The following is a 22,706-nucleotide window of genomic DNA, read 5'->3' on the forward strand; positions in this document are numbered from 1 at the left end:
GTGATAATGTCAAGAAATAGCCAAGAAATAACAATTAATTGCATCATTATGTCTAGAAATAGCCTAGAAATAACGGTGAATTTCATAGTAATGTCATGTTTTTCATAAAGGCGTAAGATTTACACATGCTTTTCATGAATTTTTTGGGGGAAAGGCCAGAATTTTTTTCCACCAGGTCCTTTGCAACTGACCGATATTTCTACACAATCAATCGTTATTGGCTATATTTCTATCTAGACATTACTGTGAAATTGACCCTTATTTCCAGGCTATTTCTAGACATTATGACGCATTTAAGTTATTTATTGGCTATTTCTAGACATTATCACATAATTACCAGCCTGTAAATTAAAGGGTTACCTGTCATTGCTTCTAAAAGGTACGTATGTGTAACAAAACAGCTAATTTACACACTCTCAATGGTAAATAACAAATTTCAACAAATCTGAGTTGAAAAGTTAATTTTTAAAAGTCGCTGTGCACTCAGCTTTGCACGTTATTGAGTTTTACACCTTCTTCCTGTGCGATATTTCACAATAAAAGCCAGTTTTACACCTTCTTCCTGTGCGATATTTCACAATAAAAGCCATTCGAGAAGAACACAGGAAATTGTAGTGACAACGTAATGCAGTTTAAAGCAATAACGACGACTCTGGTCACTATTTTAGTCAAATAAAATAAAACATCTGTAAAGGTCAAATAAAATGGTATTTTATCGTTTTAATTGCTTCTTGCAGTTACACAAGCACCACCAGGGGTCCGAGTCCCGCTGGTTGAGAAACACTGGTGTACAGTATCTGAACAGTACAGAGCTCTGAATGTCAGGACACTCCGTCATCAACGTGCAGCAGTAAAGGGCACTTCAGCTCTTTTACACCGGGCTAACGTGTTAGCTCGCAGCAGCGGCGGCGGCCCACCCTGCTCCGTCCAATCGGCTGCTTTGACACTCATTAAGGAGAATGAAATTCCAGGTGGATGATGAAACAAAGATCACAGGAGAGACGTATAAATAAAGAAGCCTTGTATACATTTTTTATGTCAAACTACTTCAAACGGCCCTTGAGCTGAGTCGAGTCGAGACGGGGCCTTCCTTCAGGTTTCTGGCTGTGAGCAGCCACCGCCGCCCCCCTCCCTCGCCACCGTCCGCCCGCCGCCGCTCGCCAGCGTTTTTCCATAAACATCCAGGACTTATTGTGTCACCGTGACATTTCCAGCACCGCCGTCGCCGGGCAGCGAGGTCGCAGCAGGTACGCTGAGTGTAACCAGCGCCGACCTTATAAGGAGGGGGGGGGCACCAAGGTTGTTATAGTTTTAAATTTTTAATTAGCTTTTATTCTTATTTAGTTTTTCAGTTTTTATTTTAGTGGAATTGACTATTTTTTATTTAGTCTTTGTCTTAATTGTAGGTTTTCAGGTTTTAGGAGAAAGCTTCTGTCAGACCTCTGAAGATGAACTTTTTCCCTTTTAGTTGCATCCATCCCATAATGTTCCCATCACTCCTGATCAGAAAAGACAACTACAACGCAACAACTACAACTACATGCTGATTTCCAGCAACACGTCAGATTAATCAACATCAACAACAAAACGTCTGTTCAGGTTAAACCTCAATGTTTCTGATGCCTTCATGGAAACTCAGTACAAACCAGCGCCGACTGTCAAACTATCAACTCGCCTCATTCATGAAAGTCACAAACAGGGAGAAGTTGAGCCAGGTGAAACTCTTTCATGCTGAAGCCAAAACGCATCAGGTTCCTTCAAAGGAATTAGTCAACGTACGTTCACACCCGATCTGGTGACCCAGTTCGTTTTCATTTTAAAACACATCTCTTTTATTCTGAAAACTCACTCTGGGGTTGTGCTTTATTGTGAAAACTCAGGTTGTGTGGGATTTGGAAAACTTTAGGGTTGTGTTTTAGGTGAAATATTCTGGAGTTAAACTTTATTCTGGAGACCCAGGGGTTGTGCTTTATTCTTTAAACTCTGAGGATGCGTTTCATTGTGAAAACTCTCTAGGGTTGTGTTTTATTTTGAAATCTCTAGGGTTGTGTTTGTGTTTTTAAAACTCTCTGGACTTTGAAAACTCTGCGATTGTGTTGTATTCTGAAAGCTTTGGAGTAGCATTTTTGGTTACAATCCACGTCTTCCTGTTGTGTTTTAAAATGAAAATACAGCGTCATCGTCTGTGACTTTTTCACATCACACTGAGGTGAACCGGCTTTTTCACACACGTGGTGCGTTCACTGACCCCGACACACAGTGGGAGACTTTTTTTTTCCAGAAATTTCTAAAAAAAAATTCTGAAATTTCACGCCATTGGCCCTAATTTGGACGTACATTGACTAAAAAAGGGTGGTTAATTATTACAGACTGAGGATGGAGGCATCGTTTGAACCTTCAACCTCCTGCTTTCTAACAGCGGCGGCTGCTCATATAAATTACAACAGAGGAGGGAGGAGGGAGGAGGGGGGAGGGTGGGGTCGACCCGAGCTTTTCCATTGGTCCATTCATCAGGGGAAGTGGCACATTAATAAACACATCTCCCCAGAGGTGAGAGGAAGTAACAGAGATGAATTCGGCTGCCAGTCGTGAACGGCTTCATCCGAGCCGCCGCCGCCGCCGCCATCATCGATAACACACACACACCTGATCCTCTACACCTGCCCTTACACACACACACACACACACACACACACAACCATCATCATCATCATCATCATCGGCCGCAGCTCCATCTCAACTGAAGATACTTAAACGTCTAAATTACAATAATCCTGGGACGGTTAACGCGTCCTGGGACGTCCCAGCGCTCATGTTTTTATTCTTCGTCTTCGTCTGTGGATTTCTTCTGTCATCATTCAAATTCCACATGTTAATGGTCTCAGAGCGCCACCTCGCCGCCGCCACCACCGTCCAAACACACAACATATGTTAGAGATTTGTAGGACGGGTTCTTAGAAAAACAGGTTGAGCACGATTAATCTGAGGAGGAGGGAGAGCTACGTCGACAGGAAGTGAAGGTTAGAGACGCAGCAGCGAGGTGACCAACCTTCTCATTTTGTATTTACGACACCGTCACAGCAGCTCGACCATTCATTCAGTCGTTAAAGGAGCAGAAAATATATAAAAACACATTCTAATTTAATGTATTTAAACTTTAAACTTCAGGTCAGACATCAAACTGGATGTATAAAATATTATTATTTTTACTTATGTTTGATTTTAGCCTCTTATTATTATTATAATGATGATTCCCAAGTAAAGCGACTTGCGCCGACTGAACGATGATCATGTCTCAGATGCCGCCGTAATCTCTGGTTGATGACAGATAAGACTACACAGATATACACATGGTAACATGGTAGACGATAAATAACGTTATCCACCGCTCCATGGATTGATTTCTCACCGGCTTCTTCATTGTTGGAAACAAATGCACATGGAGGAGAGGAGGGTTAGAGACACAGAGGAGGAGAGACTAGAGCTTGAGAGGTCAGATTTAAAAGCAGCAAAAATAAATAAATGAAAACACATTTAAATTGAACGTATTTTAACTTTGTGTCGACAAACGGGACAGACATCAAACTGAATCTATACAATAATCATCCAAGAATGCAGAGAACTAACTGATAACACACCCTGCTATGCAATAAAGTTTATTTGATTTGATTTGACTGAGTCCCAAGCACAAACCCCTCATTCGCTGCTTCTTCATTTCATATCAATATAAACTCATGATGTGTTATCAGTGTTTTCTTTTTCCGATATAATTATTGATTAGGGAGAAGTCCGGGGATCGATCCGATCAGATCAGATCGCTCTGCATACATTTCCTCACGCTGCAGATCAATTCTGTGTAAATTGGCCTCATTTACCACGAGTGGCGCCGCAGCCCAGAGCCTCCGATGCTGATCTGAGTAATTACAGGGAGTTATCCTGGACAGATTGATTAGTCGTGTCTGGATCTTAATGGCCTCGTCGTGGCGTGGGCCGCCGTCGCACGCAGTGAGGGTTAGCTTAGCATGAGGGCTACAGCTGCCTCTTTCTTTCCTTTCCTACCTCCTTCTTTCCTCCTCTCTCTGCCTCCTTTTTTCCTTCCCTACCTCCTTCTTTCTTCCTCTCTCTACTTCCTTCTGTCCTTTCCTACCTCCTTCTTTCCTCCTCTCTCTGCCTCCTTCTGTCCTTTCCTACCGCCTTCTTTCCTCCTCTCTCTACCCCCTTCTTTCCTTTCTTACCTCCTTCTTTCCTCATCTCTCTACCTCCTTCTGTCCTTTCCTACCTCCTTCTTTCCTCCTCCCTCTGCCTCCTTCTTTCCTCCTCTCTCTACCTCCTTCTGTCCTTTCCTACTCCTTCTTTCCTCCTCTCCCTACCCCCTTCTTTCCTCCTCTCTGTCCTTTCCTCCTCTCTCTGCCTCCTTCTTTCCTCCCCTACCTCCTTCTTTCCTCCTCTCTGTCCTTTCCTCCGCTCTCTACCTCCTTCTTTCCTTTCTTACCTCCTTCTTTCCTCATCTGCCCTTTCCTCCTCTCTCTGCCTCCTTCTTTCCTCCCCTACCTCCTTATTTCCTCTTCTCTCTGCCTCCTTCTTTCCTTTCCTACCTCCAGAGTGAATTGTGGGAGACGTGTGGAGTTATTTAAGGGAAAGGTTTTATTTCTCTCTCTCTCAGATTTGTGTCACTGGGCCAGTTTCCAAGCCGACTCAGTGAGCGGCGCTTCCTGACTTTATTTAATAATATCTCCGTCCGTCGCCGGGGAAACAAATGGCTCCGTGTATCAGCTGTGAATCAATCCTGAGCACTTATTGATAGGGCCGCTCTGTGTCCGTGGGGGTTGGAGTGTCGCGAGGAGGCTGCAGCGGCATCCATCACCTCCCTCCTCCTCCTCCTCCTCGCCACTTTAACACAGCGCTCCTGGAATAACACGGCGAGGAGACGGCGAGCAGCGAAGGGGAAGGAGGAGGACGGGGAGGAAGAGCCTGTTTAGATTTGAGGGATCATTCCTTTAGATTGAGAGAGTTTAGAGAGTCTCATGTGAGCGGAGGAGAGGAGGGCACAGCGGCGTTCATCATCACCCGTCACATCGTAGAAAATTTAAAAAACGGGTGTTTCCAGGTTTTGTTTCCCTCGCTGACCCCGCGTGGACTCACCTGTCCGTTATCCGTTATCCGTCCACAGTGTCGCGGTTCTCCAGCCCCAGACTGACGCCGCGCCTCAGCAGGAAGAGAGCGCTGTCCATCTCGCCGCTGTCCGACGCCAGCATCGACCTCCACACCATGATCCGCACCTCACCCAACTCGCTGGTCGCCTACATCAACAACTCGCGCTCCAGCTCGGCCGCCAGCAGCTCCTACGGACACCTGTCGGTGGGAGGGCTCAGGTAACTCACCTGGAGCATGCTGCTGTCCTTTCCTACCTCCTTCTTTCCTTTCCTACCTTCTCCTTTCCTACCTCCTTCTTTCCTGTCCAACATCATCCTTTCCTTTCCTACCTCCTTCTTTCCTTTCCTCCTTTCCTACCTCCTTCTTTCCTGTCCAACATCATCCTTTCCTTTCCTACCCCCTTCTGTCCTTCCCTTCCATCTCCTTTCCTACTTCCTTCTTTCCTTTCCTATCTCCTTTGTTTCCTTTCCTACACCCTTCTTTCCTTTCCTACCTCTGTCTTTCCTTCTCTACCTCCTTTGTTCCTCCTCTCTCTGCCTCCTTCTTTCCTTTCCTACCTCCCTCTTTCCTTTCCTACATCCATCTTTCCTTTCCTACCTCTGTCTTTCCTTTTCTACCTCCTTTGTTCCTCCTATCTCTGCCTCCTTCTTTCCTTTCCTACCTCCCTCTTTCTTCTTCTCTCTATCTCCTTCTTTCCTTTCCTACCTCCACCTTTCCTCCTCTCTCTGCCTTCTTCTTTCCTCCTCTCTCTACCTCCTTCTTTCCTCCTCTTTCTGCCTCCTTCTTTCCTTTCCTACCTCCTTCTTTCCTCCTCTTTTTCCTTTCCTTCCCTACCTCCTTCTTTCCTCCTCTTTTTCCTTTCCTTCCCTACCTCCTTCTTTCCTCCTCTCGCTACCTCCTTCTTTGCTTCCCTAGCTCCTTCTTTCCTCCTCTCTCTACCTCCTTTTCTCCTCTCTGCATCCTTCTTTCCTTTCCTACCTTCTTCTTTTCTCCTCTCAGCATCCTTCTTTCCTTTCCTACCTTCTTCTTTCCTCCTCTCCCTTCCTCCTCTTTCTGCCTCCTCTCCCTACCTCCTTCTTTCCTCCTCTTTCTGCCTTCTCTCTCTACCTCCTTCTTTCCTTCCCTCCCTCCTCCTTTCCTCCTCTCTGCCTCCTCCTTCACTCCTGATGATCCTGACGTTCTCCTCCCCCCTCCTCCCCCCCCCCAGCCCCTCCTTCCCCTTCCCTCACCCCATCAACCCCATGGCGTACCAGCAGCTGCTCTCCCAGCAGCGAGGCCTCAGCGCCTTCGGTCACACTCCGCCCCTCATCCAGACTCCACCCTCCTTCTCCGGCCGCCAGCCGGGCCTCGGCCTCTCCTCGCTGCCGCCGCCGCCGCCGCCACCGTCCGGCCACAACGACCTGACGTCCAAGGTACAACACACACACACACACACATACACTAACACACTAACACACACATTAATAATCTGATTGAGTGATTCTGTCTTATACCTGTAACTCGTGTTTGAGCCCAACTTTTCTTCTTCCTTTCTTCTCCTCCTCCTCCTCCTTCTCCTCCTCCCCCTCCTCCCCTCAGAACCCCGGCAGTGACTCGGCCGTCAGCAGCACGGTGGAGCCTCTGATCACCAAGAGGTCAAAGGTGAAGAGCGAAGTCGAGGGACTGAGGTCTTTGTCTCCTTCTTCACCGGTACGACATTAAATTTACCTTCAGAAAATGTTTTTCCTCGTCAGTCAAATGAGAAGTTAGATAAAACCAGAGACAGAGGAGGAGGAGGAGGAGGAGGAGGAGGAGAAGTGAGGATGTTTAATGAAGAGATGAAAGTCTAGATGAATATTTAGACTCAGACATCAGAGGCCTTTTACAGACTGAATGATGTTTCTGTTTGTTCTGTTTTATTTGTGGTCATGGCCCCTGGGGGGAGCCTCCTCCTCTTCTTCCCCCGCTTCTCTCTTTCTCCTCCTCCTCCTCTTTCCCCACTTCTCTAATCTTCCTCCTCCTCCTCTTCCTCCTACTCTTTCTCCTCTTCTCTCTTCTTCCTTCTCCTCCTCTTCATCTATCCTCTTACTCCTACTCTTCCCCATCTTCCTCCTCCTCCTCTTCCTCCTCTTCTCTGTTTTCTCCTCTTCCCCCTCTTCTCTCCTCCTATTCCTCTCCCACCCCCTCCCCCTTTTCTCTCCTCCTCCCACTCCTACACTATTCACTCTTCCCCCCCCTACTCTTCCCCCTCTTCTCTCTTCCTCCTCCTCCTCCTCCTGTGACCCTCGCTGTAACACATGTCTCTGATAAAAGAAAAACTCCACATGATAAGAGCTTTGCATCCATTCATTTGGTCTCTCCTCCCCCTCCTCCTCCTCCTCCCACCTCCTCCCCCCACCTCCCTCCTCCTCCTCCTCCTCTCCCTGGCCACTGTAAACTGTGCCAGAGCACTTCATTTTCATGAAATATTGGCCGGGCTTTATTGTCATCTGAGGAGCCTTTTTCTTCTCAGTTCCTTTTGACAAATTTGCGGCTCCTCTCCGATCGCGAGGCAGGTTTGGACTTGATGCATGGGGACGGCGCCGCGCAACGGCGTCTTGGGGCCACCAGAATTGATGAAGATAGTGTGTGTGGGGCAGAGACAAACATGCTGCAGTCAGCATCTTGTGTGTGTGTAAAAGTGTGTGTGAGTGTAAAAGTGTGTGTGCTACAGGAAGCCGGGTGGGACAAACCGTGTGTCAGGTCCAGTGTCTCTGTGAGGACGGACGGAGGTTTTACAGGACGATTAACTCGCCAGGAGAAAAGTCCTGCAGGAGGAAGAGGGAATGAGGTCATTTTTATAAAAGTCGCTCTGAGATGAAAACATTTTTACAAACTGACGTCTTTTATTAGAAAATGTTTCTGAACTGAGAACAGTTTTTTGTTTTTTTGGTGAAGTAAGTGAAGCAAAAGCACAGTTATTATTTTTTATTGGTTTATACACGGATCAATAAGTTAATTGAAACATAACAGGCAGGATCAATGAGTCATGGTGGTTTTATGTGTATAGTTAATTACAGATTTCAGATTTAATAGTTCATTTCTGTTGCTTTTGTTTTATTTTCTGACAAAGGCTCATTTTAATCTCAAGAGTTTTTTTATCTTAAAAATATAAAACATCTTCCTTTTTTTTTTAAACTGAGAATATTTAATTAAAAATAATTTCTGGAAGCTTCAGTTATTCATGGGATTTTATAAACTTGGGTTTTTAAGTGGACAGAGAATTTTTTTTGTGGAAACTTTCTGTGGACAGATTTAAACACAGCTGTGACGTTTCTGGGAGGTTTTTAACTTTAAACTAAAGCACTGACATCACAATCACTCTCTCTGCCTCCTTCTTTCCTCCTCTCTCTTCCTCCTTCTTTCATTTCCTACCTCCTTTGTTCCTCCTCTCTCTGCCTCCTTCTTTCCTCTTCTCTCTACCTCCTTCTTTCCTTTCCTACCTCCTTTGTTCCTCCTCAGTCTGCCTCCTTCTTTCCTCCTCTCTTTCCTTTCCTTCCCTACCTCCTTCTTTCCTCTTCTCTCTACCTCCTTCTTTCCTTTTCTACCTCCGTTTTTTTTAATGTTTTTGTTATTTATGTAAATTAAGAAACTTTCCGTGGACAGATTTAAACACGGTTGCGACGTTTCTGGGAGGTTTTTAACTTTAAACTTCAGCCTCTTCCTTTCCTTTCCTACATCCTTTGTTCCTTTCCTACCTCTGTCCTTCTCTACCTCCCTTTTTCCTCCTCTCTCTGCCTCCTTCTTTCCTCCTCTCTTTCCTTTCCTTCCCTACCTCCTTCTTTTCTCCTCTCTCTGCCTCTTTCTTTCCTTTCCCACCTCCATTTTTTAAATGTTTTTGTTATTTATGTACATTAAGAAACTTTCCTTAAACAGATTTAAACACAGTTGCAACGTTTCTGGGAGGTTTTTAACTTTAAACTTCAGCAGTGACATCAGAACGTTACAGAGTTGAGTGCAGTCGAGTGTGTGTTTGTTTATTTCACACAGTTTACACACTTGGTCTGTGTTTAAGAGCAGAAATGTGCAGTGTGTGTGTAGATTGTGCGCTGCCTGATTACAGACTGTGTGTTGGTCTCTAATTGAACGCCTCTGAGGTCAAACAGCTGGAGTCGTGTCCACGTCGTGTGCTCAGCGGCGTGAACACGTCTGACTCCTTCACCCTCTGTTTTAGAATCGCCACGGCAACCTGCTGGACCTGAAGGACGACGTGGACCGGGACGAGTGCAAACAGGAGCCCGAGGCCGTTTACGAGACCAACTGCCACTGGGACGGCTGCAGCAAAGAGTACGACACCCAGGACCAGCTGGTCCACGTAAGTCCAGTCCTCCTCAGTCCACTTCAGTCCACTTCAGTCCACCTCAGTCCACCTCAGTCCACCTCAGTCCACCTCAGTCCACCTCAGGAGACACCTCAGGGACACCGGTCTCTGGATTAGGGATGGGAACCTTTCACATTTGAATCGATATGGTACCGATAACAACATAATAGTACGTTGTTACCTTCTGGCAACAGGTGCATTTTAACAAGTTTTCATTATTTAATAAGCAAATAAATTGCATGGAACTATTAAAAATTAAACTTTACTAACCTATTAGTGTACTTTTTTTTTCCAGACGAAAAAGGCATCAGAAAGTTCTGTGTTAAACTCCGTAGGTTAAATAAAAAGACAATGAAACGGGGGCGGTGCGTGGCGCAGTGGTTAAAGCGGCTGCCCCATGTAGAGGCTACAGTCCTCAACGCAGGCGTCCCCGGTTCGAATCCCGTGTCGGGCAGACCTTTCCTGCATGTCATTCCCCCTCTCTCTGCCTCCCCCTTTCCTGTCTATCTCAGTATGTACTATCAAATAAAGGCATTACGTGACGAGGACTTAATTGAACGGTACCGTTGCGATGAGAAGAGTTACCAATATTTTCTGGTACCGGTACATTAATTCTGCACGTTTTGCCTATTCGCAAGGAATCTTGCACTGCAAAACTCAAAATTTTACCAAGAATATTCGTCTTATTTCTAGTCAAAATGTCATTTCTAGTCAAAACAAATCTAATTCTACTTAAAAGACGACTCATCATACTAAAAAGTAGCTTGTTTTTAGACACTTTTTACCTCTTTCAAGCATATTTTCACTTGAAATGAGTAGAAGAATCTGATCGTGGAGCAAGTTTTTTGTTTTTTTCGTTCCCATGCGTTGAGTGCCAAAAACGAGATTTCTCGTTTTTTGCTTTTTTTTTTCAATTATGAAACTAGACACTTTAACACACCTTATGTGTAAATTTGGGGACTCTACGACGAATAGAACTGAAATAGATGACAATCAAAAACTCATGACAGCTCTCTGCCTCCCCGTTTCCTGTCTACCTCGTACTATCAAATAAAGGCAAAAAGCCAAAAAATATACTTTAAAAAAAAAAAAAAAAAAACTCATGACAGCTCACAATCTGGAAGTTTTTATCATAACTCGGCTTTTGCAAACGGAGTTCTGCATGTGGAGCAGCTGCTCCGCTCTCACCCGCGAGGCTCCAGCAGCTCGGAGCCGAACAGGAAGCTCTCAGCCGACAGTCCCGCCCGGTCTTCATCTGGAGCAACACCGTGTCCTCCCCAAGGTCCTCCCGCGGTAAAATCTGATGATCCCTCGGTCAAAGCAGACCGGCACCACCGACCCGTACCACAGAAGGACCGCGACCACCGTTGGGACCGGTGTTCCCGACCTGCTGTGACCGAGAGACCATCACGTTCCACGGCGAGAGGCTGTGACACGGCACGGTGCATCTGTGTTATTGTTGTTTAGTGGCGCCCCCCCCCCGCCCCCGATGGTAGATTTGTGAATAGAACAACAATTGTTGTATATATTTATGTTCCACAAGCCCTTTGATCCAGAAATGCGAGTGTCAGAAGAGCGACAGGCACAAACAGAGCACCTTTCATAAAAGACGCTCTATCTCCTTTTCTAGAAAAAAAGCAGGGATTTTGGTGAAACCCAGCCATGTTTAGCTTGACTTTTCTCAGGAATGGAGGCTCGTAGAAACAAACGGTTTGAAGCATAAAGTTTCACCTTTCAAATGAGCCACAGTATGTGTTGGTGGCAATAATATACAATACACTGTGGCTCTACAAAAATCATCAAAAATGGTCTAAATTGCCGGTACACTTGACTAAAACTTTGGAAAGGAGCGCAGCACTCAATGAGTTAAAGAGACAACAAGGAGTTTTGGAAAAGCGAAGCGTTTTCACACTACATTTATGAGCCTCCGCGCGCACCGTGAAATTCTTTGACCGGCGCAAGACAGACTCATGTTTTCATTCATCAAGAATTAAAGTCAGAGGTTCGAAGACGATCACATACCGTCGTAGTTCCGACCATAAACGGCGATTCGGCAGCGTTATTCTCATAACTCGCCTGGAAACCGAAAGTAAGGCAACGCTGGTTGGCTCGCCCAGCATTTCCGCCACCACTAATAATAACAAAATAACGATAGAGACAAAACGATATATTTATCGAAAATGGGCCCATTAACAAGTGTGGGTAGCGGAGATTCATCCACATTACGTAACGTGAGACTTTTTTATAACCAAATAGAAACTCCTCGTTGTCCCTTTAAGATGATGAGTCTTATTTTAAGTGGAAAGAGATGAGTTTTGACAAGAAATGAGACATTTTGACAAGAAATAAGACAAATATTCTTGGAAAGATTTTGAATTTTTGCAGTGTGGTCTTTGGAGTACAGGAATTACTTGTTGTAATATATCCTAATTGATTACAAAGGGTTATTCCGAATGTTTCAGAAACCGGAATATTGAACTGAACCAGAGTATCGACTGCATGTAAACGTAGTCTATGATCTCACGTCTCTTTTCTGCTTTAATAACGGAGCAGCTCTGCTTCATTAACTCTCACATAAAGAGTCCGTGTGTCTCTAATTAGTGCGACTGAAGCTCGTCTGTCGTCCTCGGAGACCGAGAGATGGATCTGCAACAACACGAGTGGACAGCAGCAGCTCACTCTTATCTTATCTGTGTGTGTGTGTGTGTGTGTGTCCGTGTGTGTCTGTGTGTCCCGCAGCACATCAATAATGACCACATCCACGGAGAGAAGAAGGAGTTCGTGTGCCGCTGGGACGAGTGTTCGCGGGAGCAGAAGCCCTTCAAAGCTCAGTACATGCTGGTGGTTCACATGCGCCGACACACCGGGGAGAAGCCACACAAGTGCACGGTGGGTAACGGATGGCCTCGCCGCGCCCCCAGGGCCCTCGCCACAAGCCGCCACAACCCCCGAGGGCCGCCACAACCGCCGCCACCGCCGCTCAGCCTCTAAACACTACATATATATATATATGTACAAACACACACACACACACACACACACACACACACACGAACACACCCCTGGGAAACAGGAGTGAAGATTTCTTTCTTCTTCTACTCATGGCCGATTATAAAAACACATAAATCTCACTGCAGCTGTTTGATGTGTGTGTGTGTGTGTGTGTGTGTGTGTGTGTGTGTGTGTGTGTGTGTGTGTGTGTGTGTGTGTGTGTGTGTGTGTGTGTGTGTCTGTGTCTGTGTCTGTGTGTGTGTGTGTGTGTGTGTGTCTGTGTCTGTCGTTGTGCGTGTGTGTGTGGAAAATGTCATTAACAATTAAAAGAGGCTGAAAATATTAATTCAGCTGCGGGTTTTTAATCTGGATTCTTTTTCATATCACTGTTTATAAATTCTTCTACAGATTCAGTGACACTCGGCTTCATTTCTGCTCATTAAAGAATTCAATTATTACTATTAAATATTATTATTATTATTATTATTAACAGTTTTTTAAATAATCTTAAATATATAACAAGGCTGTAAATAATGATGCTTTTATTCTACAGGTTATTCTCAGCATCAGCTGATTAAACACTGACAGAGGAAAAACAAATGTCCAGATTATTTTATATAAATTATATATATTTCCTTTATTCATTGATCATTTTATCTGTTGTTTTGGTTTATTCATGTTTTACTTTTTACTATTTATTGTTTAAACTGATCCAATCTACTTTAATCTTATAAAGTAGAATATAATAACTGATATGAATTCCTCTGAAACTGAAACTCTCTTTTAATTATCTGGTTAATGTCATATCTAAAGGTGGACATCTGTTTTTTAATTTTAATTTTTTTGAAGCAGATTATTAACTGTGGATTTATTGGTAAATTTACCATAAAAACATTTAAATCAGTGACTAATATTAATGTTCACTGTCAAATTAACATCTTTATATTCACGTTTTAATATAGATGTTAATTCTCTAATTTATTTTAGTGTAACGTTTTTGTAGTTTTTATTGCAGGTTATTGATCCAGGATTTAACACTAAATATAAAGTTTAAACATTCAGCTGCATCAGGATAAACCATGAGGCCTTACTCACGCTGCTCTCTGCTGCCCCCTGCAGTTCCACGGCTGCTCCTTCCTCCTCCATATGTACCTCCTCTTCCTCCGCCTCGCTCCTTCTGTCTCCTCTCACCTCCTCTCTCCTCCTCTCTCCTTCCCCCTCGATATGTACAGTTGATCACTTTGGTTCTGAGAACAAGAAAACAAGTCAAACGCTGAGTCTGTTCTCAAGCTCCTCCTCTCTCCTCTCTCCTTCTCTCCTCCTCCTCATCTCTCCTCCTCTCTCCTCCTCCTCTCTCCTTCTCTCCTCCTTCTCTCTCCTCCTCTCTCCTAATTCTCCTCTCTGCTCCTCCTTCTCTTTCCTCCTTCTCTTTCCTCCTCTCTACTCCTTCTCCTCTCCTCCTCCTCTCTCATCCTTCTCCTCTCCTCCTCGTCTCTCCTTCTCTCTCTTCCTCCTCTCTCCTTCTCTCCTCCTTCAAGCCCTTCCTCATCTCTCCTTCTCTCTCCTCCTCCTCTCTCCCTCTGCTCCTCCTCCTCCTCTCTCCTCCTTCACCTCCTCCTCCTCTCTCCTAATCTCTCCTCCTTCACGCCCCTCCTCCTCCTCCTCCTCTCTCTCCTCCTTTACGCCCCTCCTCCTCCTCCTCTCTCTCCTCCTTCACGCCCCTCCTCCTCTCTCCTTCTCTCTCCTCCTTCACGCCCTTCCTCCTCTCTCCTCCTTCTCTCCTTCCCACCTCCTCCTCTCTCCTTCTGCTCCTCCTCTTCCTCCTCCTCCTCTCTCCTCCTTCACGCCCTTCCTCCTTCCTCCTCTCTCCTCCTCCTTCTCTCCTTCCCACCTCCTCCTCTCTCCTTCTGCTCCTCCTCTTCCTCCTCCTCCTCTCTCCTCCTTCACGCCCTTCCTCCTCTCTCCTTCTGCTCCTCCTCCTTTCTCCTCCTTCACGCCCTTCCTGCTCTCTCCTCTCTCCTCCTGCTCCTCCTCCCTCCTCCTTCACGCCCTTCCTCCTCTCTCCTTCTGCTCCTCCTCCTCCTCTCTCCTTCTCTCTCCTCCTTCACGCCCCTCCTCCTCTCTCCTTCTGCTCCTCCTTCTCTCTCCTCCTTCACACCCCTCCTCCTCTCTCCTTCTGCTCCTCCTCCTCTCCTCCTCTGTGTTTGTGTGTCAATGTGCTTCGTATGTTTTATGTTTTCAACTCTGCTCCTCCTCCTCCTCTCTCCTCCTCCTTCTCTCCTCCTCCTCCCTCTCTTCCCCCCTACAGTTCGAGGGCTGCTCCAAGGCCTACTCGCGGCTGGAGAACCTGAAGACTCACCTCCGCTCTCACACGGGCGAGAAGCCGTACGTGTGCGAGCACGAGGGCTGCAACAAGGCGTTCTCCAACGCCTCGGACCGGGCCAAGCACCAGAACCGCACACACTCCAACGAGGTACACACACACACACACAAGCTGCAGACGTCTGTGTGTAAATAACGAGCTGTAGACATAATGAGCACAACGGCCCACAATGCATTAGGGCGAATCATGCTCGGCGCCGGACCACCTGCAGACGGGAGGAGGAAATGAAACCTGGAAGCGTTTCAGGGCGCTCGGCTCGTATCCATCAGCGAGGGGCCGAGGGGGAATTCAAACCGCCAACACACCGAGGCTCAAATACCACACACACACACCTGTACAAACACACACACCTGAACGTAAATGTGTGTGTGTTATAGTATTATAGTTTTAAAATTGTCATTAGTTTTTATCTTTATTTAGTTTTTCAGTTTGCTTTTTTATTTCAGTTTAATTTCAGTGAGTTCAACAAGTGAAGAATTTTAGTTTAGTTTTTATTTTAGAGGAATTGACTAATTTTTATTTAGTCTTTGTCTTAGTTTTTATTCAGTCTTTATTTAGTATTTGTCTTAGTTTTTATTCAGTCTTTATTTAGTCTTTGTCTTAGTTTTTATTTAGTTGTTTTTATTTAGTCTTTGTCTTAGTCCTTATTCAGTTTTTATTTAGTCTTTGCCTTAGTTTTAGTTTTTATTAAGTCTTTGTCTTAGTTTTTATTAAGTCTTAGTTTTAGTTTAGTTTTCATTTAGTCTTAGTTTTCATTTAGTTTTTATTTAGTCTTAGTCTTACTTTTTCAGGTTTTAGGAGAAAGAAGAAACGATACTAACCGTGCTGACCTTCCAAACGTGTGTGTGTGTGTGCAGAAACCCTACGTCTGTAAGATTCCCGGCTGCACCAAGCGCTACACCGACCCCAGCTCTCTCAGGAAGCACGTCAAGACCGTCCACGGCCCCGAGGCCCACGTCACCAAGAAGCAGCGCGGGGACCTGCCGCCGCCGCCGCCAGGGCCACCACGGCCCCCGGCGGCGCCCAGGGAGAACGGCGAGAACGAGGAGACGGGGCCTCGCGGCGACCGGATCCACAGGGAGGTGAAGATCTCAGGCGACGGCTCCCCCAGAGGAATGGAGGACTTCCTGCACGTGAAGTCCATCAAGACGGAAAGCTCCGTGGTAAGATGGCGTCTCTCTCTCCCTCCACGCTGCGACTAACCCCTGGGCCTGTTGATCAATAGAAAGATATATTGATTATTGGTCCGTCAGATCACAGCTGCCTGCACCTCCGTCTCCTAACTCTCCAACCTCTCCTCTCTCTCTCTGACTCTCCTGCTGGACAGACCTTACTCAGGTGAGCTCACCTCTGCAGCATGTTCATCGCCATCGTGCTGTCGCTGCACCTCATCGCTCAAAAGTCCAAAATTCTCTGATTCCAGCTTCTTAAATGTGAATATTTCTGGTTTCTTTGTTCCTTTATGACAATAAACTGAGTCTCTCTTTGGTTTGCGGACAAAACAAGACATTTGAGGACGTCGTCTGGTGGTTTGGGAAACACTGATAGACATTTTTCAACATTTTATTCACCAAACAACTAATCAATTCATCATTTAAATGATCGACAGATTAATCGATAATGAAAATAATCGTTAGTCACAGCCCTAATGATTACTGGTGTTTTATTTTAAAGTCAAATAACTTAAAGAGGATCTAATGCTACAAAAATCCAACTCATTACCAGTTGAAATAATCAGTTAAAAAAACACATTGATGAGGTGTTTAGCAGATCAAAACACAGAGGCAGTAAACTATTATTATTTAGTTGACCATGTTTAACCCTTCAGAGTCTCTCGTCCTTGTAAAACCTCAGTCCTGTGAAACACAATCAATTTACTGACTTCCTTGTTTTCAGGACAACCTGGGCTTTCAGAATATTCATCCTGTAGTGGCGTCATATGGATGTAGGAAAAGATATATGATCAGAAAAATTAAGTAAATGAAATATATTTCACATTTATTTGTTGGAAACACAGAAAATGATTACAAACTTCTTTTTAGACACTATTAACTGTTCTTTAAGGTCTTGGGGATTAGGGGGGGAAGAATAAGGGCTCTAATTACATAAAATACTGTATATTATTTACATTTTCCATTTTAAATTTTGGGAATTCTGTTTTTTACTCTTATTTCTACCCAAAGAGTGTGTTTTAATTGTTAATGGCCTAAATGTAGACAAATTAAAGGGATAGTTCACCCTAGAATGATATTTCGCTCATTATCTACTCACCCTCATGTTGACTAAGGGCTGGAAGAAGTTTCAGAGTCCACCGTCCCTTCTCTGAGTTACAGGGGGTCTCGGCATAGCAGTGCATGTCCATATAACGGTTGCAAAGGGACACCGGAGCTCTTCGTAAAAAAACACACACAAAAAAACATCCAAATACCTCCATGATGCTCGTATGTAATGTCCGTCTTGTGCTGAAGCCCCAAATTGCGTAATTGTCCCGAAAAAAATTAAATAAGTCTATATTTTAAGCTTGTTTGTAGCGGAAGCTTCTCGAAGCTCCTCTTCCTGGTCCGTCCAAATCTCGCGTGATTCGCAGTAACCGCACTGACGCATGCTGACGCCGGCGCAAATCAAGCGAGATTTGGACGGACCAGGAAGAGGAGCTTCGAGAAGCTTCCGCTACAAACAAGCTTAAAATATAGACTTATTTAATTTTTTTCGGGACAATTACGCAATTTGGGGCTTCAGCACAAGACGGACATTACATACGAGCATCATGGAGGTATTTGGATGTTTTTTTGTGTGTGTTTTTTTACGAAGAGCTCCGGTGTCCCTTTGCAACCGTTATATGGACATGCACTGCTATGCCGAGACCCCCTGTAACTCAGAGAAGCCACGGAGGAATCTGAAACTTCTTCCAGCCCTTAGTCAACATGAGGGTGAGTAGATAATGAGCGAAATATCATTCTAGGGTGAACTATCCCTTTAAATAGAAATTATTTTATTAATTGAGGTAACAAACAACACTTTTCCTCCATACCTTCAGAACAAAAACTGCACGATGCAACATTGCATTTACGGCTGAGTTTTTCCGACAGTCGTGATCACACAAGGCAACAGAGCGACATCTTGATATAAATGAACTCTCTACTCCGTAGGACTACTCCGCTCCTGGATGAGCTACAGACTCACCAGTGGACTCTTTGTAAAGGCCGAAGTTTCCCGCTTTCAATAAAAAAAGAATTACATCGCTGTCATTCGGTGTTCCGACAATACGATGGCACCGAGCTCAGAGGGTTAAATCATAAATGTCTTTAAAATGACAATCATCTAATAACAACTCCACTCACTGTAAAAACAAGAGTGTGTGTGTGCGTGTGTGTACTGTCAGAGCTGATGAAAGCTGCAGCTGGATTAATATTCCCTCTGTGAGAGTGGAGCCATCATCATCATCATCATCATAATCCTCGTGAACACTGTGATCATCACTGTGGCTTTGTGGCGTCCAGACCTCAGAGACGATCAATCGCCTGCTCTGATCAATACGATCATTAAACTTCCTCTTCCTCCTTCTCTTCCTCCTCCTCGTCCTCCAGATGTATCAGTCCAGCCCTGGCGGTCACTCATCATGTAGCAGCGAACCATCGCCACTTGGCAGCACCACCAACAATGACAGTGGAGTAGAGATGGCGGCGCTGAGCGGGGGAGGGGGGGGCAGCCTGGGGGACCTCAGCTCTCTGGACGACCTGCCCCTCGTCCACTCCCTCGCCTTCGAAGACACCGGCGGCGGCGGCATTGGCGTTGGCGGAGTCGCGACGGCGGTGGGTCTCCAGCTCCGCAGCATCCAGCTCCTGGAGCGCCTGAAGAAGGAGAAGCTGAAGACGGCGGCGAGGGACTCGTGCCGCTGGGCCAACGTCCCGACCCCCCCGGCCCTCGCCACCAAGCTGCCCCCCCTCCCAGTCGGCGGTGAGTGGACACAGTTCACGGCGCGCGACAGTCGGGATGTCACGATTATAAATTTTCTTGGTACAATTATTGTCAGAGAAATAATCACGGTGTTACGATTATCACGATTATTATGCATTAATTAATTTCTTAATTAATTAATTTCACAACATTATGAATGTGTAAAATCAAATATAGTCAAAATATAATTACATTACTCATTGTTTACACAAATATTTTCAAGTATCTATTAATATATGACCAATTATTAATCCCCAGGGGAAATGTTTGAAATATTCAGGTCATAAATTGTTATCTATACCAAATTTTTGCGTTTATTTTAATCGTTTTTTGTTTTGTTTTGCTTTTTTTTTATAAAAAATGACACGCTAACATTTAAATTCCGACCAATTCAATGTTACGTTACCAGTATCTGTGCATTTACCTTTTTTTTGCGCACATCTGCCGATAAGGTTCCAACATCAAATTTTTGTGAAAGTAACGTTATTTAGGAATCTTTACGATGAATTAATTGTGGTGTTTAATACCGCGATGAATTGTGAAGTAAAGTAGTAAGTACAAGTACAAGTAATCGTGACATCCCTACGCGACAGTTCACTCAGAAGGTCAGTCAGCTGATTTCTGACGGCGTTCTCCTCTTGCTTGTCCACAGGTTTGCTCCCCGGTCCGGCCGTGGGTAAGCCCCGTCCCCTTTGCGAGCGGCGGGACAGCACGACCAGCACACTGAGCTCGGTGTTCACGCTGAGCCGGCGCTCCTCGGGCGTCTCCCCCGGCTGCTCCTCCTCCAGCCGCCGCTCCAGCCACGCCTCCATGTACAGCGCCGACCGGCCCAGCGCCCTCAGCTCGGCCGACTCCTACTACGACCCCATCTCCGCCGACATCTCCCGGCGCTCCAGCCAGACGAGTGGCGGTGGCGGTGGAGGTGGGATGTGGGGGGGAGGGGTGTGCGGCCCGGACGGCGCCCTCAGCCTCACGCCGGCGCAGCACTACCACCTCAAAATGAAATACGCCGCCGCCACTGGGGGCGCACCTCCGACGCCGCTCCCGTACATGGACCGGATGTTCCTGCCGACGCCCCAGGAGCCCCGCCCCCCCCCCACCGCCGCCACCGCCGCCGCCCGGAGCCTGATGCCCCATGAGGTCCCGTCCTCCCTCCCCCGACGCCGGGCCAGCGACCCGGTCCGACGGGCGCCAGCAGACTCTCTGATCCGGCTGCCGCCGCAGATGCAGCGCTACAACAGCGTCGGCGCCCTGCATGGCGGCGGGGGAGGGGGGGCCACCATGCGGCCCCACCCCCACCACCGCGCGCCCCAGTTCGGCCACCGGCGCCACCCACCCAGCATCTCTGAGAACGAGACAACGATGGCCGAGGACGACCTGGACCTGGACGTGCTGCCAGACTTCAGCTTCAATCAGATGGACTTCCAAGGAAACCAGAACCTCCAGCAGCAGCCGTGCTACCAGAGACGGACCAACCTGAACCGGCCCGAGGTCCGAGGGAACCTGGCGGTCGGCGAGGTGCAAGGGAACCTCGCCGTCCTCCAGCAGAACCAGAACTTTGGATCCGTGTTCAACGACCTGAGCGCCAACCAGAACCGGACGATCCAGAACCTCACGACCACGACGGCAAACGGCTTCCAGAGGCCACCAAACCTCAACGACGCCCTGAGCTCTCAGTGCAGGTTCAACCAGGCCGCGGCGCCCTACGACCACAACGGCAACAACAACGCCACCACCTACAGAACCACAGCGGCGCCGGTCCACGGGAATGCGCTAAGCCCCACCCTCAAACAGGAGCCGGTTGACATGGAGACAGATGGCGTGCACTTTGCTGATGCTGGATTTCAGCCCGTGCAGGTTAAAATGGAGGACTGTGACGTCGCTCTCTTGATTCCACATCAGCGCCACTCGAACACCATCTCCCAGAATCCCTTGCGAACCGTGACGCATCATCACCTCCAGCCACGGCCGCCATCGGAACCCAAACCTCTGAACCGGCACCAGCAGACGAGGATTCTGGGAGTTCACTCGGACGATAACGCCGTGTACTACACCGGGCAGATTCAGGTGTTTGAGCCCAACGGGAACTTGGACCTTCACGTTCCTCCGGTGGCAACCGTGCCGCCACCGGACGACCAGCAGTCGCTCAGAACCGTGGACTATAGCAGCACCGCCGCCGCCGTCGCCCTGCAGATTGACTTTGACAGCATGTTGGACGACGGCGACCGCTCCAGCTTGGTGTCGGGAGCGCTGAGTCCCGGTCTGTTCCAGAACCTTTCCCGGAGCTCCTCTCGCCTGACCACGCCCAGGAACTCGGTCACGCTGCCGTCGCTGCCGGTGGCAGCGGCAACGGGTAACGGCGGCAACATGGCGATCGGAGACATGAGCTCGCTGCTGACAGCTCTGGCAGAGGAGAACAAGTTCCTCAGCTCCATGTCGTAGCCCCAGATGTGCAGACGCTCGGCGAGTTTCCACTGAAGGAGTTCCTGGGAAAGTGACGGGGGGAGAGGAACAGTAACGTCCTCCATCTCGGACGCCGTGTCTCCACTGCAGAGCAGAAAACGTTGGACTCCCGAGGCCTCGTGCAACAGTTTCAATCGTTTTGCGGCATTTTTTTTACTTTACTTTTTACTTTTTTACTACTTTTTTTTACTTCTCTTGTTCATGTCGTTCTCCGTCCACTGATCATACATCTTTTTCTGGCCGTGTAGACGCTTTTTAAAAAAAAATAACGCTGCGTTTTAAAATGCCGCTTATTTTGGGGTTTTCTCTTGGTGTCACATCCTGCTCTGAGTTATGGCTCTCAATTCAAACAGAATTCAAATTATTTAAAAAATGAGAACATTCGAAGGTGGAAACTTACATTCGAACGTTAATGTGCCTTCCGCAACAACGCAAATTACCGTTGTGTGTCGCAACATTCGGGGTAGTAAACAATAAATTGATAAAACAATTTTGTTGTTGTGGTTGTTGACATAGAGCTGTGAAGTTTTTTAATTGCCTGTTTATTCACACTACTCGCACACCTTTTTTTTCCAAAATTTGCGGACCACTTGCGTGCCGATCAAGGATCAACTGCAATCCGTTACACTACTACTTATAATATTTCGATTTCCCTTCTTAAAGTTTTATATTGAGTTTGTAAAACATAAAAAATTTGAATATAATTTGAATATTTAACACAAGAATTGTTAGAAATTCAAATCTGATTTAGGGGTAAGACTGACAGACCTTCTCTGAGTCTGACCAATCAGCACAGAGTAAATAAAAGGAGTCTTTCAGGGCCGATCTGAGTGCCTACCCCGAGGCAGGGACTCGTTTAGCCCCTCTAAAAGTTCCTGCAGTGGAGACACATTGTGCACCAACGGCCTCGTAAAAATAACCCCGAAGTTCCTGCCGTGGAAACGCCGCCTACTGATGACGTGACTCCTCCTCCTCTTCTTGTACAGTTGCATTGGCTTCATTATTTAAAAGGACGGTTGGTTTTCTACCTTTTGTAAAAGCCATATGTTTGTTTGTCCTGTGTTGATGTGATGGTGGTGCAGATCTGCAGTGAGATCGAGGACTTTTACTAAGTGCCTGGCTCAGCCAATCATACGGCCACATTGAAAATGAAGTGTACGTGCAGCCAGGTAAAACATCTGGACTGGATCATCATCATCATCATCATCACCACTGTCACAGACTTGGGTCGTTTCAGCTGAAGCGTAGAGCGTCCTCCTTCGTCCTCCTCCTCCTCCAGTTTACAGTGGCTGTCCTCAGCGAGTGATTATGGGATGGCTGCGTGGCTGCTCAGATTAACTGTGACATCTCAGTGTCAGGCTTCACACTCTTGATATGTGACTGGACTCATGAACCCATGGGAGCGTCGGAAATTTAAAA

General features: G+C 46.6%; 1 protein-coding gene across 1 annotated transcript in view; it reads left to right on the forward strand.

Moving 5' to 3' along the window:
* LOC146990457 (transcription activator GLI2.S-like) overlaps positions 1-21,266 on the forward strand; it is an 86,222-nt gene extending 64,956 nt beyond the window's left edge. The window contains exons 7-15 of the mRNA XM_085803932.1: positions 5,171-5,372; positions 6,362-6,566; positions 6,733-6,843; positions 9,347-9,487; positions 12,233-12,382; positions 14,793-14,957; positions 15,725-16,030; positions 18,455-18,824; positions 19,477-21,266. Coding sequence (XP_085660058.1) covers positions 5,171-5,372; positions 6,362-6,566; positions 6,733-6,843; positions 9,347-9,487; positions 12,233-12,382; positions 14,793-14,957; positions 15,725-16,030; positions 18,455-18,824; positions 19,477-21,266 — 3,440 coding nt within the window. The remainder of the gene's footprint in view (positions 1-5,170; positions 5,373-6,361; positions 6,567-6,732; positions 6,844-9,346; positions 9,488-12,232; positions 12,383-14,792; positions 14,958-15,724; positions 16,031-18,454; positions 18,825-19,476) is intronic.
* Positions 21,267-22,706: the final 1,440 nt, after the last annotated feature.

The sequence above is a fragment of the Trachurus japonicus genome, chromosome 2 (assembly GCF_045865225.1).
Source record: "Trachurus japonicus isolate A0001 chromosome 2, Traja_1.0".
NCBI classification, from domain to species: domain Eukaryota; kingdom Metazoa; phylum Chordata; class Actinopteri; order Carangiformes; family Carangidae; genus Trachurus; species Trachurus japonicus.